The sequence below is a fragment of the Pinus tabuliformis genome, chromosome 3_2 (assembly GCF_031772625.1).
Source record: "Pinus tabuliformis cultivar Carrire ecotype Pingquan chromosome 3_2, CPIR1, whole genome shotgun sequence".
NCBI classification, from domain to species: Eukaryota; Viridiplantae; Streptophyta; class Pinopsida; order Pinales; family Pinaceae; genus Pinus; species Pinus tabuliformis.
Window position 1 is genome coordinate 1,078,508,074 of NC_142302.1, and position 21,949 is coordinate 1,078,530,022.

General features: G+C 37.8%; 1 protein-coding gene across 1 annotated transcript; it reads left to right on the forward strand.

Annotated features, from left to right (window-relative positions):
* Nucleotides 1-866: 866 nt before the first annotated feature.
* Nucleotides 867-6,254, forward strand: LOC149184423 (uncharacterized). Its single transcript, XM_089415327.1, has 3 exons — nucleotides 867-1,497; nucleotides 1,769-5,363; nucleotides 5,468-6,254. Exons 1-3 carry the CDS (start codon nucleotides 867-869, stop codon nucleotides 6,252-6,254), a joined length of 5,013 nt encoding a protein of 1,670 aa, XP_089271453.1.
* The last annotated feature ends 15,695 nt before the right edge of the window (nucleotides 6,255-21,949 follow it).

Here is a 21,949-nt window from a genome sequence, read left to right on the forward strand (position 1 = left end):
AAGCTATATTTCTGTATGGTATATTGAAGGAAATATAATGAGGAATATGTAAACTTTCTCATAATTTATGAATGAGAGCATCGTTGTTTAGCTGGAAAAAAATGTAAGGTTAGTCCTAACTTGAGAGGCCAGAGCTGAAAGATTTATCATATCCCCTGGTTTTGATTCTTGAGTGCCCTTTCCTGCGGAAGCGTGTGAGTGATAATTTTACTCAGTGAATCGCTGCATACAAAACGAAACTGAATTTCCTTGACGCCGATATTTTGGGGTCTGAGCCGAAGGAACTCCTGCATGCCACGGATTCACTCGCGGGATTTTGGAAAGTCGGTGCTCAGACCGCCATCACGCAGCCCGTTACAGGATTTTGATAAGCCGGTGCTCGAACAAGTGAAGAATAAAATAACATGAATTAGGCCGTCTTTCCATTTAATTCACTCACCTGAATTTATGGTTTGGAGGCGCTACACAAATTGAAAGGATGTTGTTGATAAATTCAGGATCCTGCCTCCATTAGAAAAATAAATGCACTTAATGAGGCATTACTGGTGACTCGCCCCAAAGGATTTACAGAGTGCATCACGTCTAACGCGTGGCAAAACATGTAACTTCAAATCTGCTTGTTTAAAATGGAACTTACCAGACGAGAAACACATTTGAAATTCATAGAATTCTGGGAGCTCATTTGAAATTCGTAGAGTTCTGGGAGTTTAATATATGCAGCGCTAGTATGCGAAGGTACGTTCTTCTGAAAAGTGAGGTTTCTGAGTTTTCTTGTTTAACAATTTCCTTCGTCTTGAAAATTGAAAGAGACGTGTCTGCCCACTCGCTTATAGTACTCTACTTAGTCTGTTAGAGGTAAAATCTCCATGTCTCAGCGAGAGCGCCCACGCCCCCGTCACAATTGGGGCAACATAAATCCCCGGATTTCGTCGACCGGGAGCAATTCTGCACCTTCACATCAACACCATATTTCTAGCTTTCGAATTCTATCATCTGCATCAGAAATTGAGAGATGGTTGGAAAATCAGGCTACAATTCCTACAACGCATCTCATTTCTTATCTCAGTTCGCCTGAAGGGCTTCATATTCTGAGACAGATAGCAGATAATCGTTCCCTGTCGTCTGATATCGTCATCAAATTAGCCAAACTTGTAACCCAAGGCGGTATAAGATGTAGCGTAGAAAAGTATGATACCAATAAAATATACGGAGTATTTCTGGGCTCGGCTTTTATCACGCAGATTCAAGCCTATATTGGAGCCATGATCGAGCCTAAGCCCAAGGATTTATGGCCCTTCGTTCATCTTTTCCAAGAATTGCAGAGCCGAACTTCGGATGGATGGAGGTTCCTTCCTGCTGAGATTCTTAGAGAAGCAATCGAGGGACTTACGGAGGACGCAGAGAAGTTTCGGATGTATGAAGAGTTTTCGAAGCTTATCGAATATCGGAATAAAATGAAAAAGCTTCAACTTTCAAAATCTAAATCTGAAGACCATGGTCAGGTAAGAATTTCAATTAGCTTTGCGTTATGATATTGATACCTTTCAAATTGATGCTAAATTAATTTTCATATATAGGTTATGGATAGATTTGAATTAGAATTGCCTTGCTGCTATGGTTAAATTAATTTTCGTATATAGGTTATGGATAGCTTTGAATCAGAATTGCAATGCTGCTATGGTTAAATTAACTTTCATATATAGAATTATGGATAGCTTTGAATTAGAATTGTATTGCTGCCATGGTTATGCACAGGGATGGACAGAAGTGGGGAGTTTGGCAATTATACCAACTGAAGATGAAATATCTTCACATCGTCCTGAACTATTGCTCATAAACCGAGTATGCCAGACATATAACAGTGTTGATGAATACTTGTTAACGCACTTTCAGTTGATCCATGAAGACTGCTTCTCTTCCTTGCGACGTGCAATTCTAGACTTTCGCAAAAATCTTGTCCCAGATGATATAAGAAGATACAAGGAAGTCAAATTTATGTGGAGCCAATGTGGGGATCAAGGTCTGGAGCACTGTGTCCGTTTTAAAACAACAAAAAATAATCCAGTAGATTGGAGCTCATCGAAACAAATGATGTCTGGCTCGCTGCTCTGCATTTCCTCCGATGGATTTCGGAGCCTTTCATGGGGAGTTGTTAAGGAACGAGACAGCAAAAGCCTTGAAAAGGGAATCGTTGTTTTGCGGTTGATTCCCAGTAAGTCGGAGACTTTAGAAAAACACAAATCATATGAAATGATCGAGTCAACTGCAGCCTACTTTGAAACCTATGCCCATGTTTTAAAATGCCTTCAACGGCCAGAAATGAAAGAACTTCCCTTTTCAGAGCACTTTCTATCATTACAAGCCCAAGTCATGGAACCAGGTTATTTGAACAAAAGGCAAATGAAGGATGCATATAATTTAGAATGTGCATTTCCGGAGATCCAACGCTCTTTGGGCAAAAGCACAGTCCATGTCTTGCAACAATGGCCACAGTGGAATTCCTCGTTGGATGAAAGTCAGTTAGAAGCCGTGAAGCAGGGCTTGACAAAGGCACTGGCCATTATTCAGGGCCCTCCTGGGACTGGGAAAACCTACGTCGGCTTAACCATTACCAGAATCCTTCTAGCTAACATCCAGTGTGGTCCTATTCTGGTAATCTGTTATACAAACCATGCACTGGATCAGTTCCTGGAATCAATTTATGCTGTAGAAAACAATATTGTTAGGCTTGGTGGAGGATCTAGAAATGAAATTATGGTGAAGCGTAGCTTGAAAGAGCTGAAACGCGGTGTTAGTGTTTCTGGGCCACTCCGTTCCAGACATGGACAACTAATGGGTATGAAAAGGAATTTGGAAGAACAGATCAAAAGCTGTTCACTCCGTTCGAGAGCGAGGAGAATCTCCAGGAGGATGCTTTTGGGTATAGCTTCAGAACAGCATATTGAATCCCTATATAGCAGGTATTCAATTCATAATCAAACAATAGAAAATGTGTGGTTGCAAGAGATGGAAGATGAACTGGGAGCTGATAAGGAGTGTTGGAAACTTGAAGGGAAACAGAAAGAGCTGTCAAACATGCCTTTAACAACATACAATGCATTTTCTTCTTTAGATGAATCTAACGACATTCCTGCTACTACTGACGAAGATGTACTTGTAATTCCAGCTTATGAATCTTCCTCAGCAGATATATCTTTAGACAAAATCCTTGGTTCCGAGGATGTATGGCTGTTACCCAAAAAATCAAGGATCAGGCTTCATAATTATTGGTTGCAGAAAGCCAGAGAAAATGCCGAGAAGGAACTGTATCGCTTGTCTGAGATATACAAAGATGTCTGTGATGAGCTACTTCAGCTTGATCGTAAGCTCTGCCTCAAAATTTTAAAAGAAGCAAAAGTTGTGGGAATGACAACCACTGGGGCAGCTAAAAATTATGACGTTCTACAGGAATTGAGAGCAGAAATAGTTATCATAGAAGAGGCTGCCGAGGTTTTGGAGGCCCACGTTCTGCCATGCATTGGATCTTTCACCCAACATCTCATTCTTCTTGGGGATCACTTGCAGCTGCGCCCTTCTGTTGCAGAGTATGAGTTAGCAACCAAATACAAACTGGACATCTCCCTGTTTGAGAGATTGATAAGCGGAGGGATCGAGCACGTGACTCTGAGATGCCAAAGAAGAATGAGGCCTTCAATTTCAAGACTAATATCTGACCTCTATCCTTCATTGCAGGATCACTGTAGTGTCACCAAGTATGAAAACATCAGAGGAATCAGAAATGATGTGTTTTTCTTAGATCATAAAGCCATGGAATCCCAGATCAGCCATCAGGACAGCAAGGTCAACATAAGGGAAGCTCGGCTTGTTGTGGAACTTTGTGTTTATCTCCTCAAACAAGGATATCAAGATAGCGATATTACAATTCTGACAATGTATAAGGGCCAGATGAGTGAAATTCAAAGAGACCTAGATGCCCGTCTTAGTTACAGAGATAATAACCAACACGAGAAGGAGAAGATAGATGATGCCACCCCGGCTACCCCAAGAGTTTGTTCGGTGGATAACTATCAGGGAGAGGAATGCAATAAGATGCTGGGAATTGGAGGGTCGAGGGGAAATATTGGGTTTCTCAAGGTATCAAACAGGGTCTGCGTGGCACTGTCGAGGGCCAAGACTGGGCTCTACATCTTTGGTAATGCAGAGCTTCTAGGCTCTAAAAGTACTTTGTGGGAGTCAATAATTCAGAAATTACAGAGCTCCAATTCCATCGGCCCTGCAATAACACTGGCTTGCCAGAATCATCCAGACAGGGAAACAAAAGTCTCTGTAGCCGAGGATTTCAGAGAAGTAGAGGATGGGGGATGCAACAGACCTTGTGAATATCAGTTAAAATGCGGCCATGCTTGCACAAGGAGGTGTCATCCATCGGATCATGACTCCATGATATGCCCCAAGCCTTGTCCACATAAATTCGAGGCTACATGCGGTCATCAATGCACGAAGATATGCCATTACCATACAGATTGTCCTCCTTGCCAGGTCCCTGTCTCGAAGACCATCCCTGGACGTGGTCACGGTATAATTCTTCCTTGCTCCACAGCTGTGGACGATGCCATTTGCAATGAACCATGCCCTACTCAACTTGATTGTGGCCATCCTTGTAAACAAAAATGTGGAAGACCTTGCGGACCATGTAAAGTAAAAGTTGTCAAAGATTTGCCATGCAGACATCAGGCAATGCTGCATTGTTGTGAAGATGTGGCTAGCTGTCTATGCAATAAACCCTGTGGCATGGTCTTGAGCTCAGGATGTGGGCATATCTGTAAAGGAACATGTGGGTCATGCAAGCAAGGCACTGCACACATTTCCTGTAAGGAACGATGTTCTAGGGAGCTTCCATGTGGCCACCAATGCAAGGCTGGTTGTTCCGAGATTTGTCCTCCTTGTCAGCATCATTGTGGAAAACGTTGTCTGCACAGTCACTGTGTTCTTAAGTGTGGAACCTTATGCGTGCCTTGCATGGAGAAATGCGAATGGAAATGCGAGCATCATACTTGTGATCTCCTCTGTCATGAACCATGTACCAGGCCTCGGTGTGATGAACCCTGCCAAGAAACTCTAAGGTGTGGGCATCCTTGTATAGGTCTCTGTGGGGAGCCCTGCCCCAAGATTTGCAGGACTTGCAATCCACAGTATTTGGATGTCATTACACAGATGACTTTAGAAGAGTGTGATCCATCTGACAGGTTTGTGCAGCTTCTGGACTGCCGGCATGTATTTGAAGTAAGTGGGCTCGACACTTGGATGGACATGGACGACGCAGTTGCTGAGCTCGGTGCTGCTGCTGTCAAGCTAAAGCAATGGTAAGCCTGTACTAAATCACGCAATTTCTGTGTTGTATTCTGCAGTCTGAATGAGAATTGCTAAACTCTATTAACATTGTTAAATGCAATGCTATGCTATGCAGTCCTGCATGTCGGTCACCTATTAGAAGAGCACTGCGATATTCAAACATTGTCAGGAGGAAGTTAGAACAGATAGAAGAAGTCAAGAAGCGAGTGATTGGATTCGAAAAAGCGAAGAGAGGAAATGATATGTTAAAGAAAAGGTGCTATAATGAAGCAATGGTGGAGTTCAGTGCAGCTCTCCGCAGCAGTCCAGGGCTTCTGGAAGCCCATCTGGGCCAAGCCTGTGCGCTCTGTGGATTGCAAGACCATGATCAAGCAATACACCATCTCTCTTTTATCATAGAGCGCAGCTCCTACAAGGTGCTCATGCTTGAAAAGCTTACAACGCTGAGACTGAAATATAGTTTCAGCAACAATAATGTTAATTCTAAATTAGCAGATAATGAGTTGGCCATTGATGCACTACTTCAGTGGGCATTAGTTTGTTCCGTTCGAAACGACTTTGCGTCTGGTTTGGGGATTTGCGACATCATTCTGCAGAAAAACCCTGATCATGCAAAAACCGCCGAAATTAGAGCGGGGCTGGAAAATCGAGTGAAACTACAAGTTGTTGAAGTTATTACTAAAGAGGTGGGAGGAAGAGGGCACTGGTATCAATGTCCGAATGGCCATTACTACGTGGTGGGGGAATGCGGAGGACCAACGCAGACATCTCAATGTCCAGATTGCAGGGTCACAGTGGGAGGAGTGTCTCACCGTCCAGCAGAAGGAAATCGCCATGCAGACATTGATGGCAGTTCTCATCCTGCCTGGAGCAACAACACAGGTCTTGGAGCTCTTGCCTGACAGATGATGTTGAAATTATGAGTATGTTTTGGAGTTTTACCGTTGCAACAAGAGGAGAAGGTGTATAAGAACAGTGCAGCATCCATCAAAGTGGAATACTTGTCTAGTTTGAAGAGTCGGATCATTTTTTTTTGAAATTTTTGCCAAAATGCTTTACTATGTTATCAAATATGTGAAAAAATACTCGGGTATCAAATCCGTGTTTTTTATGAATTGGTTTTATGATTTATCGTTTTTGAGTTGATATTATCAAGGAATGTGTGTTTGTGTTAGTATTTTTAAATTTAGTTATAGTGAAAAAAGTAATAGAATATATATTTTCAGTGCCCATTGAATATTTGGAGTAAATTTTTATGCCCCGTTCAAATGTTAAAATTACTATTTTGAAAGGTCAAAATTAAAATTACTATTTTTAAAGGTCAAGATTATCATTTATGGAGGGTGAGAAATTGTTCAAATTCTGCTAGCCTAATGATGATTGGATATGTCAATTAAGTGGTAGTGTAATAATAGTTATCATGAGCACCAAGATTATAGGCTATGGTTTAAATACAAAATGATACCGGATGAAACCACAAAAGTAAATGACATATGAGAGCAACTTTAAGAGATGATAAAAGTAGATCACAGAGAGATGAGAGCAACTTTAAGAGATAATAATACAAAAGTAGATGACAGATGAGAGCAACTTTAGCAGCAGGAGTTTATATGGAAGTTCGTAATATGTTTTTAGCTAAATGTTGTGTTAACAAGTTTATACACGTTGTTGTCAGACTGCACCGTTATGAGTTGTGTAGTCACGTAGCCGAGTCTGATCATAACTTTGCTAACCATGTAGTCATCGAGCTATGTGCGACTCTCATGTCTACCAAGGCTTGAACGGTTTTATCATAAACCATCAAGTCTATGTAGCCCAACACGTCCTCCATAACCTTGTCACGAGCAACCCTGCTCAAACCGAGTCTTGAAATCTTCACGAGCAAATCTTGCTCACCAGCTCTGACCGAGCTCTGATACCACCTTTCACGCCCCCAATCTTTTTTTCTTTTATTGGGCGGGTCCGGCACCACCAACGCTCACCCTTACGTTATGGACTACGCCTTAACCAGCAATATACTTAATTCAACACTCAATTAAGCAACCACATTAATCTTTTATCAACATATACAGCATTATCTTTACTCATAATAAACAGGAAACCGAACCATACAAATAACAATTACACCATACAAATAACAATTACACATGTGTTTTACGGGAGGGGCAACTCCCAAACGAGTTCGCCCGAATCCTTTATATTATGAAATCCATTCAATAATACAATATACAACAATTCGTGTTGCCGGGCAAATCCACGGCCAACACTTAAGATCTTTTACAATATATACAATCAGGCATAAGAAGCCTTTCAACGCACACAATTCTGCACCTTTATTCGTGAACGGGAACCCCTACGGGTCACCAAGACATTCACGAAAACCTGCAGCAATCTGCGCACTTCCAACTCTCGACCGACCACAAAACAGACCTCCACCGAGACCATAAACGAGTCCTCCACCGAGAGTATGAACAGTCCTCAACCGAGACCATAAAACAGCCCTCGGCCTCCAGCGAGAGTATAAACCATCCTCAACCGAGACCAAATATCACATAAGTCAGGCTGAAATATGCGAAGACCTTAACAGACCTCCACCGAGACCATAAACCAGTCCTCCACCGAGAGTATGAACAGTCCTCAACCGAGACCATAAAACAGCCCTCGGCCTCCACCGAGAGTATAAACCATCCTCAACCGAGACCAAACATCACATAAGTCAGGCTGAAATATGCGAAGACCTTTTTGGCTTTATGCGCATAAGGAATGCGCATTTCACAAGCCTTATTCACACTTTTCCCCTTTACCTTATGCGAGGGAATGTTGAGCGAAAGTCCATGATCCAAATGAGCTTATCCTTCACTCATTTATACGTATCTCTCCATGTTTTACAAGGGGGTTGCTTCTCCTTATGGCCGACCACCCTTATTACATCATAAGCCCACGTATTATGTTTAATTACATTATTTTAATCTTATTAATTCCACATATATTCGTATATGTGTCCTCCACTCATATAATATGCTTCGCTCTCATATAAAGGGGTTCTCCACCCACGGTTGCCCCATTATCATACACGTATGCCCCACATATTATATTTTAATAATCCACACATATTAATATATGCATTCAACACCATATAATATGCGCCCTTCTTATGTTTTAATGGCCGTCCATAATCCATATAAGGTCACGTATATCATATGTCGTTCGCTTATATTTACATGCTATTCCATACATGTGTATAAGCTCCATTTTTATGCGCTCCAATATATACGCTTGACACTTGGCCACATTCGGCCTAAGTGTCACCATATATCCTTGTCGCTCTGCAACTCTGTTCGTCGCACCGCCCTGCAGCTTCGTCGCACCATCGGGTGGCCGTGCCCGCTCGTCGGGTGGCTGTACCCGCGCTTGCCTGCAGAACCGCGTCCATAACTGTTGCCTTGCGCCCGCCTCGTCGAACCGCGCCCTCATTTCATCATGCTGTCCACCGCATTCATCGTTCGGCTGTTCGTCCATCGGGCGTGGGTCGCCCATGGGTCGTCCGCCCATCGGGTCGCCCACCAATCCATGCACCGTGCCAACTCGCCGGTCTGCCCATCCGTGGCTCGGGTGACCGCGCCTTAGCTTCGGTCCATCGTCCAAGTGTTTGGAAGTTCGCCCACCGTCGGGTCAAAATGCGCCCTTCGTCGTGCACAGGGCGCTCGCGCCATCGTGCATGCCTGCCCGAGACCCAAGGGCGTCACACTCTCCTCCACCTGAAGACGTTGTCGTCCTCGACAACATCTCATCTCGGTAGCTCTCCACCAAGATCAACATCAACGGGAAGTCATCTCGATCACCATATGTCGTCCTCATGTGAACTGCTGCCATGATACTCCAACAAATGATAACACATCTCTGTACATGTCGGCCTCCATGTCTGAACTAGTTGGGTAGCTAATCCAACCGTCACGTCCAACCATGAGAATGTACATCCTCATGCCACCATCAGTTGTTCCTCAAAGCATCCTGCCACATCCCCGACTCATCAAGAATCTGCTCCCATAATCCATGCTCAAGTCCATGAAAACTCCATCCATCTCATCTGCAACATGTTGTCCACGAAGTGTTGGTGTCAATGTGCTAAGTCTGCCATATTTATCCCAACATCATCATGTGTGAAAAGTAGTTGAGTCTCGGCTCAACACATCATCATCATCATCGTGACCCCATCACCTCAAAGTGTCTCATCGATCCTCCACACCAAGTCACTCTTCCAAGCCATGCCCATACATGTACTTTGGAAGTATGCATCCCATACTGCATCAAAGTCACCTGACCTCAGCTCCTCAATGCATCAGACCTCTAAGTCCACCATATATGATGTCCCAAAAGTCACAATGATCTCATGTCATCATGAACTCCTCCACCAAAGGTCCACCAAGACTATCTCTTGGTCTCGGCCATGAGAAGTCCATCTAAGCATCGTCCAAGTAATCAATCTTCGGTTTAGTGAACTCGGTCACCAACCATATCACCATGTCATCACGAGTCCCTTCTCCATAGCTCCTCCAAAGGTTCGGCCATGAGAAGTCCACCCAAGGGTGTGCCCTTCAATCAGTCCACGAGTCATGCCGGGCACTTAGCCATGTGGCTAAAGCATGACCCAATCAACAACGATCATCAAGTACCACCCTTGTCCCGGGCCCTTGCACCTTCAACCATAAGGTCACAAGTAACCCCAACAAGTCCCGCAACTGCTGACAATCCTTGTTTCTCCATACAAGGTTCCATCATGAACATCCATGGCAAAATCCTCCATAGCATAGGCAAATTGGCTTTGCCTCTCACAACACACGGTCCATCTACCAAATGTTCAAATGAAACATGAGTACCAATACTTACTTCATCGTCATGAGGCTCCTCCTCATTCATCCATGTCGATAAGCTGCACGATCCTGGTTCAACTTGCTCACCTCCAAGTTTGGCCTCCATCGAGTCCTCATCATCATGCGGTCCCTCCATGTGAGTGACCTTGTCCATACATGTTGACAAACTGCACGATCCTGGGTCGACCTGATCATCCTCAAGTTCTTCCTTCATCGTAGTCAAGCTTGCAACATCTTCATCACGAAGGGGGTCAACAATAATCTTGTTGTCCTCCAAGAAGTCTCGTCCAAGTATCATGTCGAAGCCCTCCAACTTCATCACTATGAAGTCTAACCGGCCTCTCCATTCTTCTATCTGTATAGGTACATCGGGTACCAAACCGACCACCTTAGCGCTAGAGTCCACTGCCTCCATAATAGATGTCAGCCCCGTCTCTTTCGCTAACCATGTAGTCATAAAGCTATGTGCGACATTCATGTCTACCAAGGCTTGAACGGTTTTATCATAAACCATCAAGTCTATGTAGCCCAACACGCCCTCCATAACCTTGTCACGAGCAACCCTGCTCAAACCGAGTCTTGAAATCTTCACGAGCAAATCTTGCTCACCAGCTCTGACCGAGCTCTGATACCACCTGTCACGCCCCCAATCTTTTTTTCTTTTATTGGGCGGGTGCGGCACCACCAACGCTCACCCTTTTAACGGATTTACGTTATGGACTACGCCTTAACCAGCAATATACTTAATTCAACACTTTAATTAAGCAACCGCATTAATCTTTTATCAACATATACATCATTATCATTGCTCATAATAAACATGAAACCGAACCATATAAATAACAATTACACATATGTTTCACGGGAGGGGCAACTCCCAAACGAGTTCGCCCGAATCCTTATATTATGAAAACCATTCAATAATACAATATACAACAATACGTGTTGCCGGGCAAGATCCACGGCCAACACTTAAGATCTTTTACAATATATACAATCAGGCATAAGAAGCCTTTCAACGCACACAATTCTGCACCTTTATTCGTGAACGGACACCCCTACGGGTCACCAAGACATTCACGAAAACCTGCAGCAATCTGCGCACTTCCAACTCTCGACCGACCACAAAACAGACCTCCACGGAGACCATAAACCAGTGCTCCACCGAGAGTATGAACAGTCCTCAACCGAGACCATAAAACAACCCTCCACCGAGAGTATAAACCATCCTCAACCGAGACCAAATATCACATAAGTCAAGCTGAAATATGCGAAGACCTTTTTGGCTTATGCGCATAAGGAATGCGCATTTCACAAGCCTTATTCGCACTTTTCCCTTTACCTTATGCGAGGGAATGTTGAGCGAATGTCCATGATGCAAATGAGCTTATCCTTCACTCATTTATACGTATCTCTCCATGTTTTACAAGGGGGTTGCTTCTTCTTATGGCCGACCACCCTTATTACATCATAAGCCCACGTATTATGTTTAATTACATTATTTTAATCTTATTAATTCCACATATATTCGTATATGTGTCCTCCACTCATATAATATGCTTCGCTCTCATATAAAAGGGGTTCTCCACCCATGGTTGCCCCATTAACCTACACGTATGCCCCACATATTATATTTTAATGATCCATACATATTAATACATGGGTTCAACACCATATGATATGCGCCCTTCTTATGTTTTAATGGCCATCCATAATCCATATAAGGTCACGTATATCATATGTCGTTCGCTTATATTTACATGCTATTCCATACATGTGTATAAGCTCCATTTTTATGCGCTCCAATATATATGCTTGACACTTGGCCACATCCGGCCTAAGTGTCACCATATATCCTTGTCGCTCTGCAACTCTGTTCGTCGCACCGCCCTGTAGCTTCGTCGCACCATCGGGTGGCCGTGCCCGCTCGTCGGGTGGCTGTACCTGCGCTTGCCTGCAGAACCGCGTCCATAACTGTTGCCTTGCGCCCGCCTCGTCGAACCGCGCCCTCATTTCGTCATGCTGTCCACCGCATTCGTCGTTCGGCCGTTCGTCCATCGGGCGTGGGTCGCCCATGGGTCGTCCGCCCATTGGTCGCCCACCAATCCATGTACCGTGCCAACTTGCCAGTCTACCCATCCATGGCTCAGGTGACCGCGCCTTAGCTTTGGTCCATCGTCCAAGTGTTTGGAAGTTCGCCCACCGTCGGGTCAAAATGCGCCCTTCGTCGTGCACGGGGCGCTCGCGCCATCGTGCACGCCTGCCCGAGACCCGAGGGCGTCACACTTCGGGTCTCATCATTACTCAACTTAATCCAAGTCCCGACCTTTGGCAAAACACCCCTAGTCCAAAGATGCATCAAATTACTTATTATAAGAGTACACCAGGTTAATCATGACTAAGGCAGCCATATCCCATTATACTGAAGCAAATACGAGATATGATGGGTCTTTCCATGGATGAGCCAGAAGTTTAGACGAGCTTTTAAGAAAATAAGCGAGCAAATCAAACTAGTTATAACAACCTATACAACAAGCATGGCATGCACAAAGGCAACAAGGGTTCCCATTATCCCAGCAATCACTACAAGGTGCATCAGAACATATGCACAAATTATGACATATATAATCATTAGGAAAGAGAAGAAGGGAGAGTGCACATTACATATTCTTTCCGCTGTTAATGCAAGTGAAAAGGTCTCGGAGGGGCTTGCGCTTCCTAGTGCAAGGAATTGCATTGAATCATATATAATGAATATAATCAATATGAAGGCGGATGTTTCTTACCATACTTCTATTTCTTCCCCTCAAAGGCTCTCAATAGGCCTACCTTCTTTCAGGTAAGTGAATTCTATTTCTTCCCCTCAAAGCCTGAGCAGAGCTCAGGACCAGTCCTTTTGCCAACCTAGATAGGTCCTTTCCCTTATCCTGCTATTTTTATACTAGCTGGTTTCTTCTCCTTAGTTAACGAAGTGGGAGTTCAAATACTTTCTCGATCGTATCGTCAGGTTGTGCATTATATGATAAAGAGAATTCATGTTGACCCGGTTATGCAAATAAAGTCTTTCCCATTTTCAACGCAGCAAAAGAGTTTGGAGAAATTGATTCATTCCGGTGTTACCAGTTCGACTCTGAGTCGTATCTAGCTGGTCGTCTCTATGGGTGGTGTTAACCTTTCCCAACTACAGACACCTTAATCGATCGTTGGAAGAGAACGTGCGTGGGGCCAAGGAGTTGAATGGAGATGCAAAGCCACGCCCAATAAATATATCCTGGCAAGCGATCTTGGGAGGTGAATCATGGAAGTAGTTGCCCCTCCTTGACTTTGACTGGACTGAACCGAGCCTTGGACGATTGACCCGATTAGTGCATAATTCATGAACATAACTCCATACTACTGGGTACGCACGCATACTTTGCGGTGGTAGAGCTGTCGAAGGAAGTATTGATTGGTGGACGGATATATTGCTTAAACCACTGCTGAACCACCTGCTGAACCACCTGCCAAACCACCTGCAGGACCAACCTTAGACAAGGAGTCACAGAGGTAGCTAGACAAAGTCCATTACCAGATCCTCCAGCATCATAAGCAGTATATGCAGCACCAACACCAGTAGTATACCCAGCCAGCAGTTTCTTATTCTGATTTTGATTTTGACTTTTCTTATGATCTTGATCTTTGTTCTTCAGTTTCTTACTTTGATCCAGTTGATGAGGTTGACCCAGTCGCTTGGAAGTTCGTAATATGTTTTAACATGATAGCACAAAACTATAAGAGAAGATACCGCAAAAGTAGATATCACAGATGAGAGCAACTCGAAGTTCGTAATATGTTTTAACATGATAGCACGTAATATGTTTTAACATGATATTACAAAACTATAAGAGAAGAAACCACAAAAGTAGATATCACAGATGATAGCACGTAATATGTTTTAACATGATATTACAAAACTATAAGAGAAGATACCACAAAAGTAGATATCACAGATGAGAGCAACTCTAGTGGCAGGAAATTCTTAAGTTGGTGCTATGTTTAACATTATTAATAGTTATATATGGAAGTTGGTGATATGTTTACTATTATTAATAGTGGGTTTAACTAGTGGGTTGGTTTAACATTACTAATAGTGGATGGTGAATGTGTCAGTAGATTGTTAACCATTCTTGAGATAAGAGGAGATTATTATCGATTAATTATAAATAAATTAAAAATAGATTATTATTTTGGTGAATGTGTAGTAGATTGTTAACTATTTTTGAGATAAGAGATTATTATTGGTTAATTATAAATAAACTGAAAATAGATTAAAAATAATATTCTAAATGTTATATATTTATTTGAGATAAGAGATTATTATTGGTTAATTATAAATAAATTGAAAATAGATTAAAAATAATAGTGTAAATGTTATATATTTATTTGAGATCATTTTGTATTGTGATGAGAAGGTGTATTTTGGGCGGGGAAAGTTTTTAAGACAATTATGACATTGTTAATATAGAAATCATAATTTTTTTTTTTTTTTTGTAAAACTCTAAAAAGTGGAGAATCTTGAAGAGATATAGGTGGATGAGACTTTCCAAAGATTGATATCACCACTTTCCATTTTTCTTGACCATAAATAAACTAAAAAATATATATATGTAAATGTGGTATATGGGTTCAAGATTTCTGTTTTGTGTTGTCACTTTTCTCAATTATAAAAAAATAAAAAGAAAAAATACATACAAAATATAAAAATGTGGCATGGTATATTGGTTTAAGTTTTTTGTTTTTTTGTTATTATGGGATGGTGTTCTTTAAGTCAGGAGAGGTTTATTTTATTTTATTTTATTTTGACCTAATCAAAATGTTAAAAAATACATCTCTACCATACTTAACTAGATGGTACTTTTGATACATCTGTACCATACTTGACTAGATAGTATTTTTAGTAAAAAATTCGTAAAAATCAACTAAATTATAACTTCTTTATTATTATTATTAAAAGCGTTGATATATAAGTTAAACATATATACTTAAAGAAAAACATTTAACAATATTCTTAATTATAGAAATTCATTGCACTTCATTTTGGATATTTTTAATTTGTAAATAAATTTTGGTAAAATACTACGGCATATCAATACTACATGCCCAAAAAACATAATTCATTTCACATTACATTTTTAATTAATTGATTTAATTAAAAGGAAAAAGAGATATAACTACTTTAGAGCTTATACAACACTGAAATTATATATTAAATTTCCTTATCAACTAATATTACACTGAAATGATATATTGAATTGCTTTATCAACCATAGCAATAAGCTTTCTATGATTCAAAATATTTTACTTATAGACTCCACAAAGATAAAATTAGCACAACCACATTTACTAATGTGGTTGATATAGGCCTATAGGTATCTATCAACCACATTAATAATTATTAGATATATATTGTAAAAATTGCTATTAAATATTAACCATATATAATTTTATTATAAAATAATATATTAATATGATAATTTTTATATTTCTAACTATAACATAATATATTAATATTAATATTGCTTGATAATCTTAACATTACTATTAATACTTAAACAAATATATTAATATAAATATTTCGTGATTAATAAGCTCAAGGAATTATTAATTCTATAAACTCTAGAGATTAATGTTATAAACTCTTGGGTTTAACATTATAAACCGAAGTGATCAATAAATCCAACGGATTATTAATATTATGTGCTCAAAGGATTAATAAAGTCAAGGGACCAATATTATAAACCCAAGGGATTAATATTATAAAACCAAGTAATTATTAATATTATAAACCCAAGGGATAAATGTTATAAATCCAAGGAATTAATATTATAAATTCTAGGGATTAATATTATAAACCTAAGGGATTAATAAACCCAACCGTTTATTAATATTGTAAATCCAATGAGTTAATATTATAAATCATAAGATTAATATATTAAACCAAAGATTTTTAATATAAACCCTAATACATTATTATACATATTAGGGATTAATATTATAAACCTAAGGGATTATTGATATTATAAACCAAAGGGATTAATAAGCCCAAGGGACTAATAGTATTATAAACTCAAGGGATTAGTAAACCCAAAGGATTAAAATTATAAATTTAAGGGAATAATAATAAACTCTAGGATTTATATTATAAACCCAAGGATTAATATTATAAACCCAAGGGATTAAACACCCTATGATTAATATTATGAACCTTATGATTATAAACCTTAAGATTATAAACCCAAGAGATTAATATATAAACATTATGATTATAAACCCTAGGGATTAATAAACCCAATGGATCATTATAATAAATCCAATAGATAAATATTATAAACCCAAAGGGTTATAAACTCAAGGGATTAATATTAAACACTAGGATCAATATTATAAACTCTGTGATTAATATTAAACCCTATAAATATGAACTCTTAAGATTAATATTATAAACCCGGTAGATTATAAACCTAAGAGATTTGTATTCAACCCTAGGATTAATATTATAATCCAAAAGGATTATAAACCCTAGAATTAATATTAAACCTTAAGATTAGCATTTTAAACCCTATGTTTAATATATCAAACCAAAGATTATTAATGTAAACCCTATGATTATATATATATATATATATATATATATATATATATATATATATATATTAAGGATTAATATTATAAATCAAAGATATTGATAAACCCAAGGGATTAATATTATAAACCCAAGAGACTAATAATATTATAACTCAAGGGATTAATAAAGCCAAGTGCAAGAGAATAATAATATTATAAACTTAAGGAATTAATAAACCCAGGGGATTAAAATTATAAATATAAGACAATAATATTAAACCCTAGGATTTATATCATAAACTCAAGGGATTATAAACCGTAGGATTAATATTATAAACGCGAGGGATAAAAAACCTATGATTAATATTATGAAGCCTATGATTATAAACTTAAGGGATTAATATATAAATGTTATGATTATAAACATTAATCTTATAAACCCTAGGGATTAATAAACCCAAGGGATTAATATTATAAATCCAATGGATAAATATTATAAACCCAAGGGGTTATAAACTCAATGGATTAATATTAAACACTAGGATCAATATTATAAAACCTCGGATTAATATTAAAACCTAGAAATATGAACCCTATGATTAATATTATAAACCCAATAGATTATAAACCTAAGGGATTAACATTCAACCCGAGGATTAATATTATAAGCCAAAAGGATTATAAACCCTAGAATTAATATTAAACCCTAGGATTAGTATTTTAAACCCTATGATTAATATATCAAACCAAAGATTATTAATGTAAATCCTATGATTATAAACTCTAATATATTATTATACATATTATGGATTAATATAATAAACCAAAGGGATTGATAAACCTAATGGATTATTGATATTATAAACCCAAGGGACAAATAATATTATAAACCCAAGGGCTTAATTTTATAAACCCAAAGTAAAATAAACCCAAGGGATTAATTTTATAAACCCAAGGGAATAATATTAAACCCTATGATTTATATTATCAACCAAAGAGATTAATATATAAACTGTATGATTATAAACTTTAAGATTATAAACTCAAGGGATTAATATTATAAACCCAAGAGATCAATACTATAAACGTAAAAGATTAATAAACCTAAGGAATGAATATTATAAACCAAATGGATAAATATTATAAACCTAAGAAATCAATAAACCGAAGTATTTATTAATATTATAAACTCTACGAATATTTAAGTCTTAAGATTATAAACCATAAACCCAATATTATAGACCAAAATAAACCCTAAACTCTAAATAAAATATCATAAACATGAATATTAAAACATAGTTTATTCTAATGTATTATTGTGACAATAATTGTTACATTGCTTATTGTATTGCGACGATGCTTGTGAGACTGCCATGTTGAATAAACCCTAATATATTATTATACATACTAGGGATTAATATTATAAACCCAAGGGATAATTGATATTATAAACCAAAAGGATTAATAAATCCAAGGGACTAATAATATTATAAATTCAAGGGATTAATAAACCTAGTGGATTAAAATTATAAATTTAAGAGAATAATATTAAACCGTAGGATTGATATCACAAACTCAAAAGATTATAAATCCTAGGATTAATTTTATAAACCCAAGGGATTAATATATAGACCCTACGATTATAAACATTAAGATTATAAACCCTAGGGATTAATAAATCTAAGGGATCAATATTATAAATTCAATGGATAAATATTATAAATCCAAGGGACTATAAACTCAAAGAATTAATATTAAACACTAGGATCAATATTATAAACCTCATATTAAACCCCAAAAATATGAACCCTAAGATTAATATTATAAACCAAATTTCTTATAAACCTAAAAAATTAGTATTCAACCTTAGGATTAATATTATAAGCCAAAAAAGTTATAAGCCCTAAAATTAATATTAAACCCTAAAATTATATCAAACCAAAACTTATAGAAAAACATTTAACAATATTCTTAATTATAGAAATTCACTATTCACCATAAATATTTTTAATTTGTAAATAAACATGCCCAAAAAATCATAATTAATTTAACATTACGTTTTTTAATTAAAACAAAAAAATATAACTACACTAAAACTAAAACTTATACTATATTAAAATTATATATTAAATTCCTTATCAATTAATATTACACTGAAATTATATATTAAATTGCCTTATCAACCAATCCAATCCAGTAACGGCTGCGCAATGGTTGTTTGAGCACCGCCTTTCTGTGGTATGCAGGAGTTTTTTCACCTCAGGCCTCATGTATTGACCCCAAAATACATGGGGCCGCGAGCAAGGAAGTTTCAACTTCGTTTTATATGCAGCCACTCACCAAGTAACAAGAATCAAACCAGGGGATATGATATATCTTTCAGCGGCCGCCTCTCAAGCTAGAAATCATATCCTTATTGATGCATTTTTATGGGTGGTTCAGATTTATACGATGTTGTGCAAATTTGAGGTTGAGGATAATCCTTTAATTTATTTATCGTCGTGTGAGAGGTTGTATGGATTCACTTAAAGTATGGATTCACTTAAAGTGGTATTGATCGAAATGAACACCATGTGAATAGTACATACTAGCGTAATTTAAAAAAAAAATAAAAAGTTTAATATACATTATATGTGTTATGAGTATACATTATATGTGCTATGTGGAGAGAATTTAGTTGATGATTAAATGAAAAAAATGACGGGGTATTATAAATTTAACTAATAGTTTAAGCACATTATATTTTCTCTAAAAAAATAATAGAAATTCTAACTTGATTTTGAAAAAAATGTTGTGGAATTTTTTCAAAATTTGGGTTAAAGTTACTAATTTTTTGGGTACCCGAGTGTTTTTTATGATATTGAATCTGTTTTTGTCATAAAAAAAGTTATTTTAGTGCGATTTTTTGGAAGCTTTTCCCGTCTAGTTTCTCTAAAATCCAACAAGAATTTATTGAAATCACAAGCTTGGTTAACCCCTGCACATTCGAAGTTCTCTAGGGGTTTTCCAGGGTGCTGAATCCATATATGCAGCCAAAAAACTAGTTTAGATAACACAAATCAAGGTTTCACCTCAAAATTTTCTTCGGATTCCGACACCAAAAAGTCCAAAAAGTCGCACTAAAGACAACTCCTTTAATTATTCCCACAATCCGATTTATTGAAGAATTTATCACTATATTCCAACCATAAATTTGAGATATGGGTGAAATTGTGGCTTCATTAGACAATGTCTAAATTTAGTGTTATAATTAAATGAAAAAATGTGAGTTGCTAATAATAGATGATGAAAATAAAAATAAAAGGGTAACTTATTAGATTAATTATAATTTTAAAATATTAATAATGATAATTTAGGATTGTAGGTGATTAGGATAGTTAAAAGGTTTTTTTATTAGGTTTTACTAGTTAATTAAAAATGAAAACAAACTGAGGGTTAATTAATTGACAATTTTTTTAGTAAGTTAGAAAGAGAAGAAGGATTATACAATTCTTGAATATATCACCTCATGAGTTATGACATTTCTTGAATATTGATTCTCATGTCCTAGGTGATTAGGATACTTAAAAAGTTTTAAATTAGATTTTATTAGCAAATGAACAAATGAAAACAAACCATTAAACTTGGGTTAATTATTTGATAATTCTTTTAGTGAGTTAGAAATCTTAATGTTGGAAATAGAAAGAAGAAGGATTATAACTCACCTAGACTTCAAAGCCATAGATAATGAAGTTCTATAGGTTGAAGTGGTGAGTTGTGGCAATTCTCCAATATTGATCCTCATCCTAGTATGACCGACACATTCAACTCCAAATTCTTTCCAGAGAGGGCTTGCCATGACATGCATTATAAATATATATATAATGTACTTCAAGGAAGATTTTAACATAGCCAAGGCAATGAAGTTATCATCCCCTTGAAGGGAAACACATATATTACTTATAGTTATATTACATATATTAGTTATGCCAATGAAAATGCCTTATGATGAGTCAATTGACCCTAAGCGATTTGAACCATGTTGACAAAAGGAGTCCTTATAAAGGTCCTAGAGATAACATGTGTAAGCAACCCTACGGGCTTGAGGAAGGAGATCAACAAATAACACAACTATGTACCTAAAAAATAGGGTTTCTCTAATAATAGATTTTTTAATCTTATATCAGTGGAAGAGTCTTTACAAAAACAAATATAGGGGTAAATAGACAAAGAAGCAACCTTGAGGCATTCTATTTTCCATATTTCAAGACGTGAGCATTTTATATTATTTTTTGTTGTTGGTGTAAGAGCCTTGGTTAAAAATCCATATAAAAAAATATAAGAGCACGGTTGATGGGACATGTATTCCAAGCTTAATGGTGGGCAAAACATCCTAGTGGGTGTTCATTCGGTTTATTATGGCTAAGGAAATTGGCAAAGGCAATGGCAGAGGCTTTGGAAAGGGAAAGAGACAGTATTTGACATTTATTTATGAAAATAATGGGAATTAGGAGAAAAGGAAGGTGAAAGGTCAAAAGTTGTATATGAGGAGGAAAATGAAGGAAAATAATGGAAAATGAATAAAATAGAGGTCTCATTGATAAAAATTCTTTTGAGAATCAGTGGGTATGCTTGGTCAGTGTAAGCTTGGCCAGTTTAGTTTTGGAGCTCTCTCTCTCTATTCTCTCTCTCCCTCATACTCTTGGGCACTTAAAGTCCTTTTGGAGCACACTTAGAGTTTTGGAGAAAGAAGGCAAAGGAAGAGTAGGAAAGTGCAAGAGGACATCGAGACCAAAAACTACAATGGGTTTTGCTTGTAGGTATTGAATTGCATATATGTTTTCCTCACTATTTTCGGCATGCATGGCACATGCATGTGGTTTCTGGGTTATGATATGCCATTGGTATGGAGGATTGCCTAGATTGACAATGGATTCGTCTAGCCTTGCTATTTCCTGGATAGTCATGGTGTTGTGGGTTTATTCCTTTGTGTTTCTGGTTGGTTCTCATGTTTCCTTTAGCTTGGATTGAGTTATTAGTTCCTGGAGCCTTGGTTGGAGAAATGATTTGGAAGCCCTGTAATGGCTTGGGTTGAGCTATTAGTCCTGGAGCCTTGGTTGAACAAATGCTCTAGAAGCCCTATA